The sequence below is a fragment of the Piliocolobus tephrosceles genome, chromosome 1 (assembly GCF_002776525.5).
Source record: "Piliocolobus tephrosceles isolate RC106 chromosome 1, ASM277652v3, whole genome shotgun sequence".
Classification (NCBI taxonomy): Eukaryota; Metazoa; Chordata; class Mammalia; order Primates; family Cercopithecidae; genus Piliocolobus; species Piliocolobus tephrosceles.
The window spans coordinates 84,563,807-84,581,574 of NC_045434.1; the positions used below are offsets into that span (position 1 = coordinate 84,563,807).

The 17,768-nt window shown below is 51.5% G+C and overlaps 1 protein-coding gene across 2 annotated transcripts in view; it reads left to right on the forward strand.

The window, feature by feature from the left end:
• Positions 1-17,768, forward strand: part of SNAP47 (synaptosome associated protein 47) — a 45,250-nt gene that overhangs the window by 16,821 nt on the left and 10,661 nt on the right. For both annotated transcript variants that reach the window (XM_023203612.2, XM_023203613.2), the window contains exons 3-4: positions 6,325-6,815; positions 14,273-14,397. In XM_023203612.2, coding sequence (XP_023059380.1) covers positions 6,325-6,815; positions 14,273-14,397 — 616 coding nt within the window. The remainder of the gene's footprint in view (positions 1-6,324; positions 6,816-14,272; positions 14,398-17,768) is intronic.

Here is a 17,768-nt window from a genome sequence, read left to right on the forward strand (position 1 = left end):
CCTGTTCTTATCAGACTGATCAGCCCGTTCCCAGAGCTGTTGGTTCCCAGAGCTGTTGAGTCCCAGAGTTAGTTGTTGGTTCCCAGAGTTGTTGGTTGGTGTATTTTCTTTTATTTCTGTTGAAGGTCCTGTTTTCCCAAGGCATTTTTAATAATCTACAGACTCAAGCAAAGCAATAATTATATATAATTATATTCAAGTAAACAAGCTTTTCTCTAAGTTGGGGTCAGTACTGTTCCATTTTCTCAATCCATTAGTCTGTGGATGGACATGTGGTTTCCATGCCTTGGCTATAGTGAAGCACGATGCAGTGAATATGGGAGTGCTGGTGTCGCTTTGAGATACTGGTTTTATTTCCTTTGGCTATTGTGGAGGCTAAAGCAACTCCATCTTGGATGCTAATCGGCTTTGTTAACATCTGATTAACCCCAATTCTGGGGATGCCTCTTAAAATTTCTACCTCACTTATTGTTCCTTGTGTAAGGGCAGGTACTTACCACATACCCTGCCCTTGGGCAGGTTCATGTGGCATTCTTATCTTTTCCTGCGGGGTCTGTCCTACACATATGTCCTCTGTGGTGCAGAAGCCCTGGGTCTGGGGGCCATGGCGTGAGATCCACTGCCTCATCTCACCGCTGCCCAAGACACAGACCTGCCTTCGTGTCCATAAGTCGCTGTTAGATGCTTCCTTCTGAGAAGCGGGGTCTGTCATCTTCTTACTGCAGCCTCTCAGCTTCCTCACGTCGCAGGCAGTTTTACATAGGCTTGCCCACTGTGGAACAGGTGTAAACCCACAAGCAGGATTGCAAAATCATGGTGGTTCTGAAAAGGAAAGGTTCCCTTGTCCCCCTCACAGGGCATTCGACACGGGGGGTGGCTGGCTTCTTCAGTGCCCTGCTGCCCAAACCTCTAGGGGAGCGTACAGACGGGCAGGCTGTGGGTCTCCAAGCCCACGATAGCATCTAGGGGTGGATGTTTACAGCTCCTGGAGCCCCAGTGGGTATGTGCTACCATGTGCTCTTTCAGTTTAGCCATCTGTAGGTGGCTTGTGTTAACCAGCTCAATCAGATCCTCTATCCTTTTACAAGGACAGAGGGCTTTCTGTATCCTGGGATTCTTGCCTTGGTGTACCAGAAGAATGAGATTGCACGTCGGCTTGGAAAATAAGTGCAAGGTTTTATTGAGTGGAAGTAGCTCTCAGCAGATGGGGAAGCCCAAAGGGAGATGGTTTTCCCCTGGAGTTGGGCCACTCAGTGGCCTGGGCTCTCCTCCAACTGCCCCAGCCAAACTCTACATCATTCTGCCCGTTGGTGGCCTGCAGCTGTGCTGATGCCTGTTGGTGCATTCCTGTCAACATCCAGCGACCCTTGTATCCCTCTGCTGATGTGCTTCTCTTGATGTCTGGCCACCTGTGTGTCTGCCTGCTAGGGTCTCAGGGTGTTTATAGGCACAGGACAGGGGTGTGGCAGGCCAGGGTGGTCTTGGGAAATGCATTTGGGCAGGAAAACAAAAATGCCTGCCTGTCTGTCCGTGAGGATGGAGCCCTAGTCAGGGACCATGCCCTCCTCTACCCAGCATTTCCCTTCCCCTTTTCCATATCATTTAAAGGGACCATGCCCTCCCCTTTCCAGCACTTCCAAAACTGTTCCTTGTTAATTTTTTGAGGAGCCTCCATGCTTTTTTCCGAAGTGGCTGGATATAGAGATTTTTAAAGTGTGTGCACCCATGTCATTGTGTGCTTGGCAGGTCACCTCACAGCACTGTGATCAGAGCTGGTGGCCTGCCCTGCTCCTTCAGGAGGCACAGGAGCATTGTAGGCCTTTGAGGGGAACACTGAGGAAATGAGGGGGTCACAGGAAATTGAGAGGACTAAAACCAGGACCTGTGAGAGGGAATCAAAAGTGTTTTGCCTGGAGAGGAAAGCTGACCAAGACTGCCTAAAATAATTGATGGCTGTCACTTGAGACCTTTTTCTTTAGAAAGCTAAACTAGGTCCTTTAGTTGTATAAACTAAAAGTAAAATCCTAAGCACCCCAGCTGACTGAATGGATCCTGTCTTATCCAAGGGGATTCCAAAGTAATTCTGAAAAACTTGTTCAGACCATGAAAAGAAGGAGGGGTTCAGACATGCCTCATTATGCCCTCCTCCTCCTGCAGGTTGGAATAGGAAACACTTGCCATCAGTCATCTCTCAGTGCAGCCACCTATAAGACCTAATCTCCGTAACAACCTTGGCCCCCCCATCGCCAGCCCAGACACTCCTTTCAGTTGATTCCAGGTTTTTATTTATTTTACTTTTTGAGACAGGGTCTTACTCTGTCACTTGGGCTGGAGTGCAGTGGCGCGATCACAGCTCACTCCAGCCTCCAACTCCTGGGCTTAAGTGAGCCTCCCACCTCAGCCTCCCATGTAGCTGGACCACAGACATGAATTACGACGTCTGGCCAGTTTTCTTTTCTTTCTTTTCTTTTTTCTTTTATTGGAGATGGAGTCTCGCTCTGTCACCCAGTCAGGAGTGTAGTGGCGTGATCTCGGCTCTCTGCAACATCTGCCTTCGAGGTTCAAGCAATTCTCCCACCTCAGCCTCCTGAGTAGCTGGGATAACAGACACACACCACCATGCCCAGCTAATTTTTGGATTTTTGATAGAGACAGGGTTTTGCCATGTTGGCCGGGCTGGTCTCAAACTCCTGGGCCTCAAGTAATCCACCTCAGCCTCCTGAAGTGCTGGGATTACAGGTGTGAGCCACCGTACCCAGCCTAGTTTTTAAATTTTTTTGTAGAGATGGAGTCTCACTTTGTGCCCATGCTGGGATTCCAGGTTTTTAGATAATAACTCTTAACTAAAGGTGACAGGAATGCACCGACAGGCACCGGCTCGCCTGCAGGCCACCAACTGGCAGAACGACATGGAATTTGTCTAGGACAATTGGAGGAGAACCTGGGCCACTGAGTGGCCCAACGCCAGGGGAAAACCATCTTTTAACCAATTGCCAATCAGAAAATCTTTTAATCTACCTGTGACTTGTAAGCCTCTGCTTTGAGTTATTCCGTCTTTCCAGACTGAACCAATGCATTGATTGATGTCTTATGTCCCACTAAAACATATAAACCCAAGCTGTAACCCACTGCCTTGGGCACATGTTCACAGGACCTCCTGAGGCTGTGTCATTGGTCATGGTCCTCACATTTGGCTCAGAATAAATCTCTTAACATGTATTATGGACTGTGGGTTTTTGTTTTTGTTTTTGTTTTTGTTTTTGTTTTATCAACAGTGGTAAAATAATAGGAAAGAAAATTTGGCTTCATAAAAGCAACATTTCTGACTATATACAGTTGTTGAAAGCCTAGTAAGTTATCACATGAGCAGTGCGTCTCTCATCTCTGTTGGATTGTGTAACATGACTCACATTGGACACTGGCCCAGAGGACCTTCAGTCCCCTTTCAGTTTTGAGATTCCTAGGTATGAGTATGATTTTTCTTCTTCTTTTTCAATATCAGTTTCCTTTAAGATCTAATTTGCAAATTGGTCACCTTTAAGAAAATCCCAGCCGGGCGTGGTGGCTCACGCCTGTAATCCCAGCACTTTGGGAGGCCGAGGCGGGCAGATCACAAAGTCAGGAGATCGAGACCATCCTGGCTAACATGATGACACCCCGTCTCTACTAAAAATACAAAAAAATAAGCGGGGCATGGTGGTGGGTGCCTGCAGTCCCAGCTACTCGGGAGGCTGAGGCAGGAGAATGACGTGAACTCGGGAGGTGGAGCTTGCGGTGAGCTGAGAACGTGCCACAGCACTGGAGCCTGGGTGACAGAGCAAGACTCCGACTCAAAAAAAAAAAAAAGAAAAGAAAATCCCCTGTGTGTGACCAGGTGCCACTTTGATACACAGAATATTTCTGGACCCGGCCTCAGCCATTTAGATCAGGCTCCTGCCTGTCCTTCTGTCTGCTCAGAAGCCTCCGACCATCCTCAGCAGTGCCCCGATGGTGGTGCCTCTTCTGCCCACGTGTATTTCCAGCAAACAGTTAGGGCGCTGCCTGTCTGAAATGGGGTAGATCTAGGAGGGGATGTCCCAATTGTGTGGAGAGGCTGGCGAGGGGCTTTGCCTGGGGTCCTGGGGATTACACCTCCCGTGGTGTAGTACTGCCCAACAGCTACTCTAGGTGTTTCCTTAAGCCGAGTTACTGTGCACAGCACCCAGGGCTGAGCGTCCTGGTCTTGCCGTGCCCCACTGTTTCTGGCTGTGCTTAGGGCCATTTCTTCCTTGGCAGTGCTTCCCATGGGTTGAGGTAGGAGCATGCCTCCTGCCAGGGAGCCCAAGAAGGCAGGGAAGCAGGTTATTCACCTCGATCTCTTTTTTTCCAGATAGGAGACTGTGAGTCAGGGGAACTTTATCCGGGTGAGGAGTGTCTCGGATGTGGAAGGTCAATTCCCTTAGTCCTCTGTTCAGAATTGTTCCTTTCTCTGTGGCCCCAGAGGCCATCCCATTCTCACATTTGAGTTCTGGGATATTGCTGGTGCTGTGCCTTTGTTTCTGGTTTTCAGTGGGAGGAGTGGAGCCAGCTGGTGTCTGCGGCATGATTTTGGAACCAGAAATCTCTGCATTCATCCCTAGACCTTCACTATAGTGCTAGGAGTCATCACTGTAAAAGAAAACGTGTGAGTGTTGCTCTTGGCAACTAAAACAGACCATCTTGGGTGCAGCTACCACTTTGACATTTCACATCCATCTACTGCACCACAGATATTATGGTCACTTAGAGGTAAGTCAGGGCAAGGAAGCCACGGAGTGCTCACTCATCTACCTTCATCAAAATCCCAAATGCCAGTGAGCAAACTGTCTGCGCACCTTTTGTTTTAATTTGGATAATAATACATAATCTTGACTAAGAACGGCCTGTAATAAATGCAGGCTGAGATCATATGATGTCTTCCTATTGATGTGTGAGATACTGAAGCCAACGGCAGGTCTAGTAACTGCAGTTATTTTAAAGCAGGGGTTGATGTGATATATTGAGATCTGCAATAACTAATGTGATGAGATTTCTGTTGGTGACAGTCAAAGGTTCGACTAATACTCAAGCTGTCTACATTCAGGATGGAAGGAAATGCCACGTTCAACCGGAAGTTAGTGAAAGTAGCCATGATTTTCCCCATGTAATCTTGCTAATAATTCTAATAGGCTGGCCCATGGCAGTTAGCTTAGGTGCAGTGTCACAACCATGGGAGCCATTCCTTCAAATAAGCCCATCCTTCCCTCCCCCCCGACATACCCACTGATTCTGTTGTCTGAAGAACCCTGACTGACACAGTCACCCCTCTGGGCAGCATGGGGAAAGAAACAAATGAGCTCAGGGTGCTCCAGGAATAGCCTGGACATTTCTGGATCTGCTCCAAGGGAAGCCCTTAGCTCCTGTAGTTGCAGGACAGAGCTTTCTGAAAACAGAATCTGGAGTCTCCCGCTGCAAGTGGCTGAATTCTAACTGCGCATGGCATCTATTGTGACATTGAGGGCGTGACCGAGATGGAACGGGACCCTGAGAACCCCAGTGCAGACATGTGACTGCAGCCTGCAGAATCTGGGGACGCTGAGTCCCTGAAGGCTGCAGAAACTTCCTGGCCAGTAGAAGCAGCCCTTCCTCCCAGTCTAAGTAGATTCATCCTGCAAGACATGCTGGGTTCTCCTCAGCTCCTGTCCCCACACCTGTAGATGCTCAACTAGACTCCAATTCCAGCAGAAGCTGAAAGACAGGATACAAAGTGTACTCTGAGGAGGAGGTGCAGTTGGCACCAACAGGAATCTGGAGCATGCGGATGAGAGTGGGTGTTGAGAGTGTGGGTGGTGGGGAAGCACTCTAATGCTGGGTCTGGCCGAGGCTGGGGGAAGGAGCCTGTTAGGCAGAGCTTCAGTTGTCACATGTGCCTCCTACGGTATGGACAGCGCAGACGTAGAACATTCCATCACAGCAGAAAGGTCTGTTAGATAGCTCCCTAGACAGTAAGTACAGGTTTTATTTTGAATCAAGATGACCTGTCAAGGCAGCATGGTGTGGGCAGAAGGTGTGCATTTTTGCTGTTTTTTTGCTGGTTGGCTTTGCATCTGTGGATGAATGTTCTCACTGCCCTGGCCCCCAGCTTTCTCTTCTCACACTGGAAATAAAAGTCCCTGTGCCTCCTGCTTCATGGAGTGCATGTGGAAATGAAGTACAGTAAAATGGCAACATGCTTTACAAAGGTTAAAACAGTTTTCCAAAAAAAAAAAGGTATTACTCCTTAAACATGAATTGATCCAGTTTTCCATGTTTTGTTTGCTTTTTCAGATTGCTGACAGAACTGGAATCTCCTGCTTGGTGGCCCTTTAGCTCCAAGCTTTGGAAGACGCCACCGGAAACAAAGCCTAGGGAAGGTGTCTCTGTGACCAGTTGTGAAGCCTTTGGGAAAGAAAGGATATTGATAAAAATTCCTGCCATTATTTCCCACAGAACAGAGTCTCACGTTAAGCCAGGGAGGCTCACCGTCCTTGTGTCTGGGTTGGAAATACATGACTCCAGTTCTTTGCTCATGCACAGGTTTGAAAGAGAGGATGTGGATGACATCAAGGTCCACTCACCTTATGAAATTAGCATCCGCCAGCGGTTTATTGGAAAGCCAGACGTGGCCTATCGTTTGATATCCGCCAAGATGCCAGAGGTTATTCCCATTTTAGAAGTGCAATTCAGCAAGAAGATGGAGCTGTTAGAAGATGCGTTGGTGCTCAGAAGCACAAGAACCTCTTCACCTGCAGAGAAAAGCTGCTCAGTCTGGCATGCAGGTTAGTGACCGACAAGGCAGTGAGCGCATGCACAGACTTCTAAAATTACAGACAGACTCAGCACGCCTGTGGGAAATGCCTAATAGATGCGTCACCTAGAGCAGCTGCTGGCCTCCAGCTTGCTAGAGACAGCTCGTTTGTTTATACATGAAAACAATTCCAGACCATTTTCCTTGTACTTGACATCTGTGAATCTGAAATCACTGAGAGTTAACTATACACTTGATAGGTGCATGGATTCCAAAGCAGGTCGGTACCATGCTTTGGATACAGTTTGTCCTCACCGAAGCTCATGTGGAAATTTGGTCCCTAGTGTGGCAGGGCTAGGAGGTGTTTGGTCACAAGGGCTCTGCCCTCTGGGTGTCTCAGTGATGTTCTCGTGGTAGTGAGTGCTTCCTCTGGGAAGCCTGGATGAGTTCTGGGAATGCATTCGTTCCCAAGAGTGAGTTGTTAGGAGGCAGGATGCCCCTCTGATTCTGTCTCTTTGCCTATGTCCGCTTCCACTCTTGAGTGTCTCTGCCACAACACAAGAGTCCTTGGTGGAAGCCAGGGCATGCCCTTGGACTTCCCAGCCCACAGAACTGTCAGCTGACTAAAGCTCTGTTCTTTGTAAATTACCCAGTCTCAGGTGCTCAGTTATGGTGATGCAGAACCTGCTATGACACAGTAAGGGCTTTCAGAATGATTGCATCAGAGCAAAAGGAAGCTCCTGCTGTTGTCTCTCTCATCTCCCCTCGTTTTGATGTGGGAACCAGCACCTCAGGATTGTGACTGGCACCATCTCACTTCCCCTGGTGGGGCCATTCCCATCACCCCTACTTTGCCTACTCCTGTTTCCCTGGACATGTAATCTAGGTTTTCCCAGCCTGGCGCCCAGACATGCTATTAAAGATATGTGTGTTTGAGAACTGTGCAGCATGATTCTGTGTGTTTGTGGCATTCTCAGATGTGTGTGGAGTGGCCACGGTGCCTTCCTGCAGACTCCGTTGTAGATTGTGAATGCTCAGCTGGCCTGTCCTCGGGGCTGGGCTGAGGGGCAGACACCCTGCATCTTGGCATGTCCACCACGTTTGGCCCACCTCCTCCCTAGCACAGGACTGAGGCTCATGTGCTAGGAGCCACCATGGTCCTGCCTGTCTGATGGGAAGCTGGTGGCCCCTTGGTGTTATTCTTGCCTTTACCCTTTCTTTGGTTAGGAGGTGGGGCCTCTGATGCATTGTATTTGTTTTGGCCCTGCAGGTTTTGCTCTATGGATGGCCTGTTGTGTTTTCTTCTTTCCTCATATGCTTTCTTCCCCGACAGATGTGCAAGACTTTCCTGCTATCCTGGACCATCAGCCTTGGCTGGCTTAGAAGCTGCAGCCACTTCCTCTAGACTCTCTTCCTCCCTTACAGGAATCTTTTATCTTGCTATGGTAAAATCCACCAATTTTCCCCTGCAGTTTGTCTTCAAGCTCTGATTAAGAAATCTCAATGTCATAAAAGACTCCATTTTCTAATATTAGCATTATAGCTAATACGCATGCATGTGTGCATATGATGTACACATGTACCAGTGCATATGTATTGTGCATGTATGTGACATGGACATCCATACTCTAATGCGTGTCTATATGTAAAGCATGTAAAGCTGTGCTCTTAGGGATTTTGATCGCCAGATGTCTGCTAAAAGGAAGAGATATTTGCTACCCTTTTGATTTCTTTAATTTTTCTCTTGAGAGAAAGATTTCAGTTCCCATGACCTGTTTCTCTAATATGAAAATGTTTTGCTTTCTATGCCAAATGGCTTCAAGTTTCAGAAAGAAATACACATAATAATAGATTGAGTCCCATGAGCCCCAGGGCTGAACACACACCCTAAAAATGAAAGGTGCACACCTTAGATATGCAGCATGTGGTTCAATCACAGAGAACCTACCACCTTCCTGTGTATGCCTTAAAGTCAGGGGTTGCAAAGACAGGCATTGACCCCTATGGAATGGAGCACATGGTGTGAAATGTAACGAAATCCATTGATCAAGATGGGGAGATCAAAGGTCACCATGAGCTGCTGTCACTAAAGTGCAGGCCCAAACCCGAGTATCCTAGTGGGAGACAGGCTACAGAAGCATAGGAAGTAGAGGTCTTCACCCACATTCAAGGTGAATGGCACAGGTGCACTGCTGCACATGGCTTCAGGGAGGAGGTGTGTGACATGCTGTGGAGTTGGGGACTGTCCTGGTGGTGTGGGGACTGAAGAGGGATCCCCGGGTATGGCTTCAGGCGGGAAGTTTGTGACATTCTGTGGAGTTCAGGACTACTCTCCAGGGTCCCAATAGAGAAGCACTCAGTGTGTTTAGTGGCCCTGCCATGTCGCCAACCTGGCTGCACTGTGGTGGCCAGCACTCCTGTGTTCTGCGGGCTGGTGTTTGTAAGTGGGTTCCTGCAACCTGTGCTGTTTGAGGTCAGAGGGGAATCATGACCTTTTCTGGGGGCCTCAATGTGCATTCAGGATTCAGGACTGATGGCATCACCCTTCCTGCTCTGCTAGGAGGGCCCCGTTAGTTTAGGTCACCTGAGTGCGGGTTGTAGCCACAGCGAGCACCATCTTTTCACTTGCACGGCTGCACCTGGCCCGTGGTGTTTCGAGTACCTGGGGCAGCCATCTTGCCACGTGGCACACGCAACACATAGTCCCACAGGGACCTGCCGCATGTGTGGGATGGACTGTGCCTCCTGTGGGGGACTGTTGTGCCCCCTCTCCGTGCTCACTTTCACCCCCATGGGCAACCTGGCCTGTCCAGTTAGGTGCTGGTCTCATGGGGCAGCTGTGCCTCCAGAGGGTGTTCTTGGAGAGGCTCCGTGCAGGGGTTGGAGCGTGCAGTGCCCTGCCTGGTGCTGTTGTTAGCAAGAAGGCGGCGCCCCGTTTGCTGGGAGCTCAGTAGTGTGTGGGGCACTCGCAGCTCTGAGGCCTTGCCTCTGCCTGCTGCCTGCTGCTGTTGTCCATGCGTAGGCACGGGGACTCTGTGCCAGCTTCCTTGTGTTTACTGCTCTCCGCTGGAAACTGTGGGCTCCCTGAAGGTGGAAACCATGACGGATGTCTTAGAAATCTCTGCCTCTGGGATGAGCGCTGGTGCACGTGTGGCCACAGGGTGGCAGCCTTACGACGCTGGATGGGCACTTGTCAGGGAGGGACACCCAGGGCAGGGAGCCTTTCCAGAGACCTCTGCAGGGCTGTGTGCCGAATGCACATTTTATTTTATTCTAGACACTCGTCCTTGCCTCGAGGAGCACCCAGGGCTGCACGATCACCCTCCTCTCGTGTCTCTGGGCCCTATGGGTTCTGACAGCCTTCTGGAGGCCGGGCTAGGGCTTGCACAGCAGCCTCCGTCTCAAATTTTCTTGCAGTCAGCCTGGGCTGTGGTTTGGGAGGAAGGCCACAGGGTGAGGTTTCCTTCCCACACATCCTACCAAGGGACATGCGCAGTATTTTCTTTTTCTTTTTATTTATTTTTTTTCTTTTAGAGACAGGGCCTTACTCTGTCACCCAGGCTGGAGTGCAGTGATGCAGTCATAGCTCACTGTAACTTTGGCCTCTCAAGTAGCTGGGACTATAGGCACATACCACCATGCCCAGCTAATTTTTTTTTTTTTTTTTTTTAGAAATGGGGTCTTGCTGTGTTGCCTAGGCTGGTCTTAAACTCCTGGGCTCAAGTGATTCTCTCACCTCAGCCTCCCAGAGTGCTGGAATTTCAGGCGTGAGCCTCCACCCTGCTGTGCACAGCGTATTTGAAGGCTGTTTGTTCACTGAGTTTTTTCTTTGTCACTCACTGCCTGTCTTGGGGCTAAGGCCTGCCTGGGCCTGCAGCTCTCTGATGACAGCCTTTCCTGTACCTCTGCTTCCCTGGGCCATGTGTCTATCTGCACAGCAGCACCAGCAGCAGGGCAGGGCAGGAGGCCGGCGCGGGGAGTGGGCAGTTAGTAAAGGACCAGAGCATCGGGGTGGCTGAGGTTGACTCTGCAGGTCGTTAGTGCCAGGCGTCTTTTGAGGCAGGGAAGTTCCCACTGGAGCAGAAGCACCCAGGAGCCTGCTGTGGTACCGTGGGCCCAGGATGGGCTGACTGGGGAGCCCGGGGGTACTGCGTCAGCTGGCCTAGAGCCTATCAGAGGAAGCTGCTCGGCCCCCACCTGCGTGCACGTGTTGGTCGAGTGGGAGATGGAGCACACAAGCTGCTGTCTCCTCCATTCAGCTCCCTATGCTGTCCTTAACCTGTGTGCTAGCTTCACAGGCCCACCAGGCCTAGCAGAGGCCTTTTCCTGGGTGACAGGTGAGTGTTGGAGGCCAGGGCTGAGGGAAGGGACTTGCTGGGGAAAGACAGGCTGGCAGCCCAGATCCCCGCTCCCAGGCAGGTGCAGGCAGCCCCTCGTGAGCACTGGCAGTGAAGACGGAGCTGTGTCTTGCACAGGGGCCTCTGGCCTCAGGGCACCCTCTTTCCAGCTGACCCACACATTCTGCAGCCCACAGTGTGCCCTGAGCTCTTCCTGGGCTGGCTTCCTGCACCCCCAGGCCAGCAAGGTGACTCCCGGACAGTCGAATCACCCCACCCCTCTTGCTGTGAACCACCTGTGATGCTTTTGTTTAATTGCAGTCACTCATGACCCCAAGACAGAAACCATCCTTAGAGAACCACATTAAGCTTTCCTGGAAGAAATGTTAAAAGCGTGACTCAGCAGCTCCATGAGCACTGTGGCTCTGGAGATGGCGGGGTGCAGTCTCACCAGGACCCCAGCCGCCGCGCCCAACAGAAACATTGTGGCTTGAGGCTTAAGCGCTCTGTCCAGCCTTCTGAGTGTTTAGGCAAAGTCCTTTTTGTTAAAATTCCAGAACGGCCTGAGTGTCCCTGTCACGCAGCCTCAGGTGCTGAAATGAAAGCCATGTCCTAGGTAGGGAGGCCTAGGGGCTCTGCCCTTAAGAGCCTGTGTGGGCTGGGCACGGTGGTTCATGCTTGCAGCCCAGCATTTTGGGAAGCCAATGTGGGAGGATCACTTGGATGCAGAAGACAGAGGATCAACTGGGTAACATAGCAAGCCCCCGTCTCTATAAAAAAATACAAAAATTAGGCCAGGCGCCATGGCTCATACCTGTAATCCCAGCAGTTGGGGTGGCAGAGGTGGAATCACAAGGTCAGGAATTCAAGACCAGCCTGACCAATATGGTGAAACCCTGTGTCTACTAAAAATTAAAAAATTAGCCCAGTGTGGTGGTGGGTGCCTGTAGTCCCAGCTACTCGGGAGGCTGAGGCAGGAGAATCCCTTGAACCTGGGAGGTGGAGGTTGTGGTGAGCTGAGATCGCGCCGCTGCACTCCAGCCGACAGAGCAAGACTCCGTCTCAAAACAAGCAGAAACACAAAAGTTAGCAGGTTGTAGTGCTGCATGCCTGTGGTCTCAGCTACTCGGGAGGCGGAGGCAAGAGGATCACTTGAGCCAGGAGTTTGATACCAACCTAGGGACATGCTATCTCTACAAAATAGATAGTTTTTGTTTTGTTTTGTTTTGTTTTGTTTTTTTAAAGTTCACGCCGTAGCCAGGGAATTGCAGCTCAAGAAGATGCTGAGGAAAGCACATGGTCCTTCTGCTCCCAACACCCAGCAAGTCAGATCTGGGGCACCAGCACGTAGCAGTCTTGTAGACCATCACACAGCACACTGCAGGCAGCACACTGCAGACCAGACTACGAGAGCCTTGGGCAGGGCGGGGTGGGGTGTAGGGCTCTTGGAGGATGGGGGCACTGGTGCAGCACAGGCTGGGCAGTTTATGCCCCTCCATTCCTGTGGCCTAGGCTGTGCTGGTGCTGCGAGGTGGACGGGGGCCGCCCTGTGATCTCAGGTCACCAGGGGCACGCGTCCTCTGAGTTTGTGGCTGTGTCTTCCAGCCTAGCTTGGCCTGTGCACTATGGCTCAGCGTTTCAGAGAAGGGCTCCTCAGTGAGCAGCTTCTTGTGAGGGCCTGTGGACTCCCATGGGTAATGTACAAATTCGGAGAAGCACAGTAGTGGGCCGCAGCTCCCCAGAGAGCACCCATATACAGCTTGGGTGTTGCAAACTTACGTTGTAAAATTGTTGTGCTTGGTTGCAACCAGATTCTGTTTCTGAAGAGTGGGATAGGAAAACAGCCTTCTGGGCGATCTGTTCCACTGGTACTGTCTGTGAAGGGAGCCCCTCACTTCCCACCTGAGTCTTACCCAACTTCCCCACTCGCACCTGCACCCATCTGCTGGGCCTGGAGCCGCTCCCTCTTTAGGGCCATCTCTGTGCTCAGTCCCCTGTGGCCCTGGGCACGGCTGTTCCTTCTCTGCTCAGCCAGGTGCTATCGGGTGGTGAGCTTGTCAGGATCATTTGGGGGGTGATAGGCTGGCGGGGGTGGCGTGTTGGAAGTGGCATCACTCCTGTGGAGGGTGGAGTTGGAAGGTGAGCTTATAAGTGTCATTTAGGGGGTGATAGGCTAGAAGGGATGTGCCCTCAGCCCCAGCAAGAGTGCACTCCCAGATATCCCCCCTTTCCTCTCCTTTTCTGAGGGCGTGCTCGGCCACTGCTCCCGGGCTGCCACATTCATCAGGAGTGAGGAGGGCATAGGCTCTGCTGGCTGAGGTAGGACCCTGGGAGGGATGCTGAGGCCGCCCACCTGCCTTTCTGCCCCATCGGGAGCTGGCACTGCAACTGCACTCTCCCTGCCTGTTTCCTGGCATCTTCCTAAATGACGGCTACACCAGATGTCGGGGAGCTGCCTGTGCTGCGGAAGAGCCAACAACATTGCGCACTTATCTGGGCCCCAGGGTGTCAAGGCTGCCGTTGAAGCTGCTCTGTAAATAAAGGGCAGGTGGCCTCTGCAGGAGGCACACTGGGCCACTTTCTGTGGAGCGAGACTGCCTCTGGCAGGTAGCCTAGAGCCCCGAGGCTCACTGCAGGGTGGAAACACCCAGGTCCTCTCTGAGCCTGACCACGGGCAGCTCTGACTCACCTCCCACCTCGGTGGTGCAGACATGTGGTTGTGCTTGGCCCGGGCTGTGGGCCACTTCCTGTGCTCTTCGGAACCACAGCCTTCTGCAGAGTAGCTCAGATGTCACTGCAGTTCCCCAGTCTTGCGTGACGTGCATTTCACCAGAGTTCAATGATTCTTGTGTTGTATACTACAAATCTTAAGCCTTTCTCAAAACAAAACAAAACAAAACAAACCCACCTGGGATGTAGAGCTTTTACTCTGAGAGGTACAGAGTGGCCACCATGTGTTTGCAGTGTTGCAGATCCTGATCCTTCGGGGCTGGGTGGCAAGGCAAGGCTTGCAGAGGTCGAGAGAGGAAGCAGTCCTGCATGTGGTGGCAGGAGGAACACCGCCTCAAAGACCACGCTCTGCCATCCAGAGCACACAAGGGTTGTTGCACCTCCAAGAGATGTCACCGCTGACCATCTGCTCTCCTTGCAGCATCTGGGCTGATGGGCCGTACCCTGCACCGTGAGCCACCCATAGTAGACCAGGAGGGCACAGCACTGCACCTGCAGACAAGCCTGCCAGCCCTTTCCGAGGCAGATACCCAGGAACTAACCCAGGTAAGATGTCCCCAATGCCGTGCCAGCCAGCGCTGTGTCCCAGTCTTCCCACAGGCTGCTCCTCTCACCCTCCTGACCACAAACAAGCTCTGGGTCATCCATATTGGCCTCGCACCCGGGAGGAGCTGCTGGCCTCCACTCGGCAGCTGCGGGGAGGGAGGGAGGAAGGGCAGTGTCCGTCCCAGGTCCATACACTTCCTGGAATACAACATGCACCACATTCAGACACATTTGTATTTGTATGCACACATAGCTGCCTTGGCTACCACCTGCACCCATTGTACGTGTCTGTGTGTGTGTGCACAGGTGTGTATGTTTACTGTGTATGTACATGTGCATGCTGTGTGTAGTGTGCATGTACTGTACACATATTGTGCATTTATGTTTACTGTGTGTGCTATGTGTACATATGTTATGCATGTACTTGTACCGTGTATATGTCCATGTGCATGTGTGTATACTTGCACTGTGAGTACCTGTGTGCCTTGTGTGTTGTATGTGTATGCACGTGTGTGTGCTGTGCATGTGGTGTATGTGTTGTGTGTACTGTGCATGTACATGTGCTGTATGTGTACCTTGTGTATACTGTGCATGGGCATGTGCGTATGTGTATGTCTTGTGTGTGGAGCGTGCAGGCACTATACCTATACATGCATGTGTACTCTGTGTGTGCTGTGCATGTGCGTGCATGTGTACTCTGTATACTGTGCGTGCATGCAGGTACCTGCCTGCTGTGTGTTACGTGTTATGTGTGTGCACTGTATGAGTGCATGCACAGTCGGGTGCATGGCTCACTCAGCCCTCCTATGCTGAGCACTGGTCCTTAAGGAGGCTCAGCACTTTGTGCCTGGGAGGCTGGAATTTTAATGTTCAGTGTAAATACTCCTGTCTTGTCCCGAGGTTGCTGGTTAATATGCTGGTTTTCCAAGCAATTTTTGAAGCTATACCCAGTCATCATATCACTTCATTTGTAAATATCTCCATATGTATCATTAAAGAATAAGAGCCATTCAGAAAGAACCATACTGCCACTATTGCCTTAGGAAACAGGAAGTCATTCCTCAGCACCATCCAGTATCCAGGCAGTGCTCCAACCTGCTGAGCCCTTACTGAAGGGCATGTCCCACAGGGTGTGTGGCGCACACACAGCTCATCTCCAGGTGCAGCTTCCATCTCATCTTCCCTTGCAGTTGATTCCTTGAAAAAGCGAAGCTGTCTGTTGGGCTGAGACTCTGCACTTTGAATCTTGCAGTTCTGTGTCCATGCAGGGCGTGGGCTCCCCGTCCCTGAGCCTCTGAGTCGGCAAGTGGGTCTAGGGCTCTGTTAGGCCTGGCCCTGTTTTTGTAGGGAGTGTTTTGTGGGTGGCTCCCACAAAAAAAAGGAGGTGGATAAAGACGCTCTGTCTCTTAAGCCTGTTTTTAAAAACCAATTCTTACTTTATGTGTCTGTGTAGGCATAAACTCCTTTGAGGCCAGCTTGTTTGGGGAAAAAGGTGTTCATCTTTGCTCTAGGGTAATTCAAGTGGACACGGCTTGTCACTTTTTCCTCTCGGCCTCACTTAGTCATGTCTGGTAATGGCACACATAGCACTGCCTGGTAGGTGTAGCCAGCTCACTCTGCAGGTTCCTAGTCACCTTCAGATATACTCACTGCCTCCAGAACATTCTTGGCCTGGGTCTCATTTGCTTGGGGTTTTTGAGAAAGCCCAATACTATAAAGACAGACTTACCTGATTCTTCCCTAGCCATCCTCCTGAGTGCCTCAGGGCACGTGGCTGAGACTGGCAGGATCTGAGCACACCCCACTCCCACACCCCGCAAAGGTGTCCACGGCCGAGACGCTCGCCGTAACCCACGGTTGTGTTTAGACTGAAGTAGGAACAAAGCTTTAAGATGAAAAAGTAGGAATTTTACCTGTTAATTGCAATGGTAGTCATGTAGTTGGAGAGGCCCTCAAGTGTCCACACATCAGACTCTCCTGCCATGTGTGGCGTGTTCTTTGCCTCAAAGCCTGGGAGCGATGGGGAGGTGGTCAGGTGACTGCAGAGAGCTGAGGGTGAGTGGCACTGCCCACCAGCCGTCCAGGCTGCATCTCCTCTGGGGCTGCATGGGTGCTGCCATCATTAGAGATCCAGCAAGCCCAGTGGCTCAACACCGGGAGGAACAGTCTCCACATTCAGGACTCTGGCATCAAGACCAGTGGCAGAGCGGGAGGAAGCAGTCACCTGAGGTATGGGGTTGGGAGGGCCTAGGAAGGCCTGGCGTGCCTGGGGGGCAAGGGCAGCACGTTGGTCAGATGTGGGCTCCCTTCCTTGCAGGAGGAGCCTAGTTTCACAGGAGACTTTTTGAGGCAATACATGTGTTTCCTATTTAGAGAATTCCTAGTGCACAGTTGAAGCTCAAGCAAAAGCCAGAGTGAGTTACATTTACATTTCTGGGGAAAATAAAAATGCACGAAACCCCTATTCATTTAGCTGTGGTTTTTGTTGCAGATGCTATTGAAGCCATCATGCTGAAACGTGTCCCAGTAGTGTGGGTTGCAAATGGGGTTGCTCAGGAGAGGGTGGCTGTGATCACACAGGACAGGCACGGGTGGCACAGCGAGCCCTGCTGTCTGTGGGGCCCTGGCCACTGTGTCACTGTGGCTGTGGAGGGTGGACAGCCGGGGGCTGTAGGAGGTGGATTTGGCAGAGCCCCCGACTTGCTTCTGTTGTCTGCTCCTCTTTGTGGCTGTGGAATCCACTGCAGCCCATACCATGGACATGGGGCCTGGACACAGTATAACTGGAGGTGGTGTCGGGCAGTTCCCTGGGACATTCCATTTCATGTATCTGTCTTGTCCTGCTTTGGGGTTGCTGTGTCCACGTCCCTCTGTCCCCAGGGAAGAACCAAATGGACACTCAGTGTAGACAGACACTGGGTCTGGCAGGAGAATGGGTGGGAGCCTCGCTGGCGCCTGACGGTGGGAAAGAAGCCTGCTGCACTGCTGCCGTGGTTCCTGATAGGAACGGATGTGCCATGGCTGGTCCCAACGGGCACAGGTCCCAGGGGATGCTTGGGTGACACCTCAGCCTCCTGCTAATGCATGGGGCAACCAGCGTGCCACTGCCTGCGACGTCTCCATAAACAGCAAATGCAAACACACATGGTAACAGGAAAGCCATGCAACTCATTCTGTTCAAAGTCAAAGGGTTCCCAGGAAGCCAAGCCTGGTGCTGGGATGGGGGTGAGTCTGAGGGTGTGGCCAGGCTCACATGGGGCTCAGGTAGGGCTCACGTGGGGGTGTGGGATGGCAGCATCTGGGCATATGGGAACCCAGGTGTTTCTGTCCTCGCATCTTTGGCAGAAACCCTCTGCCCACTCCACAGCGTC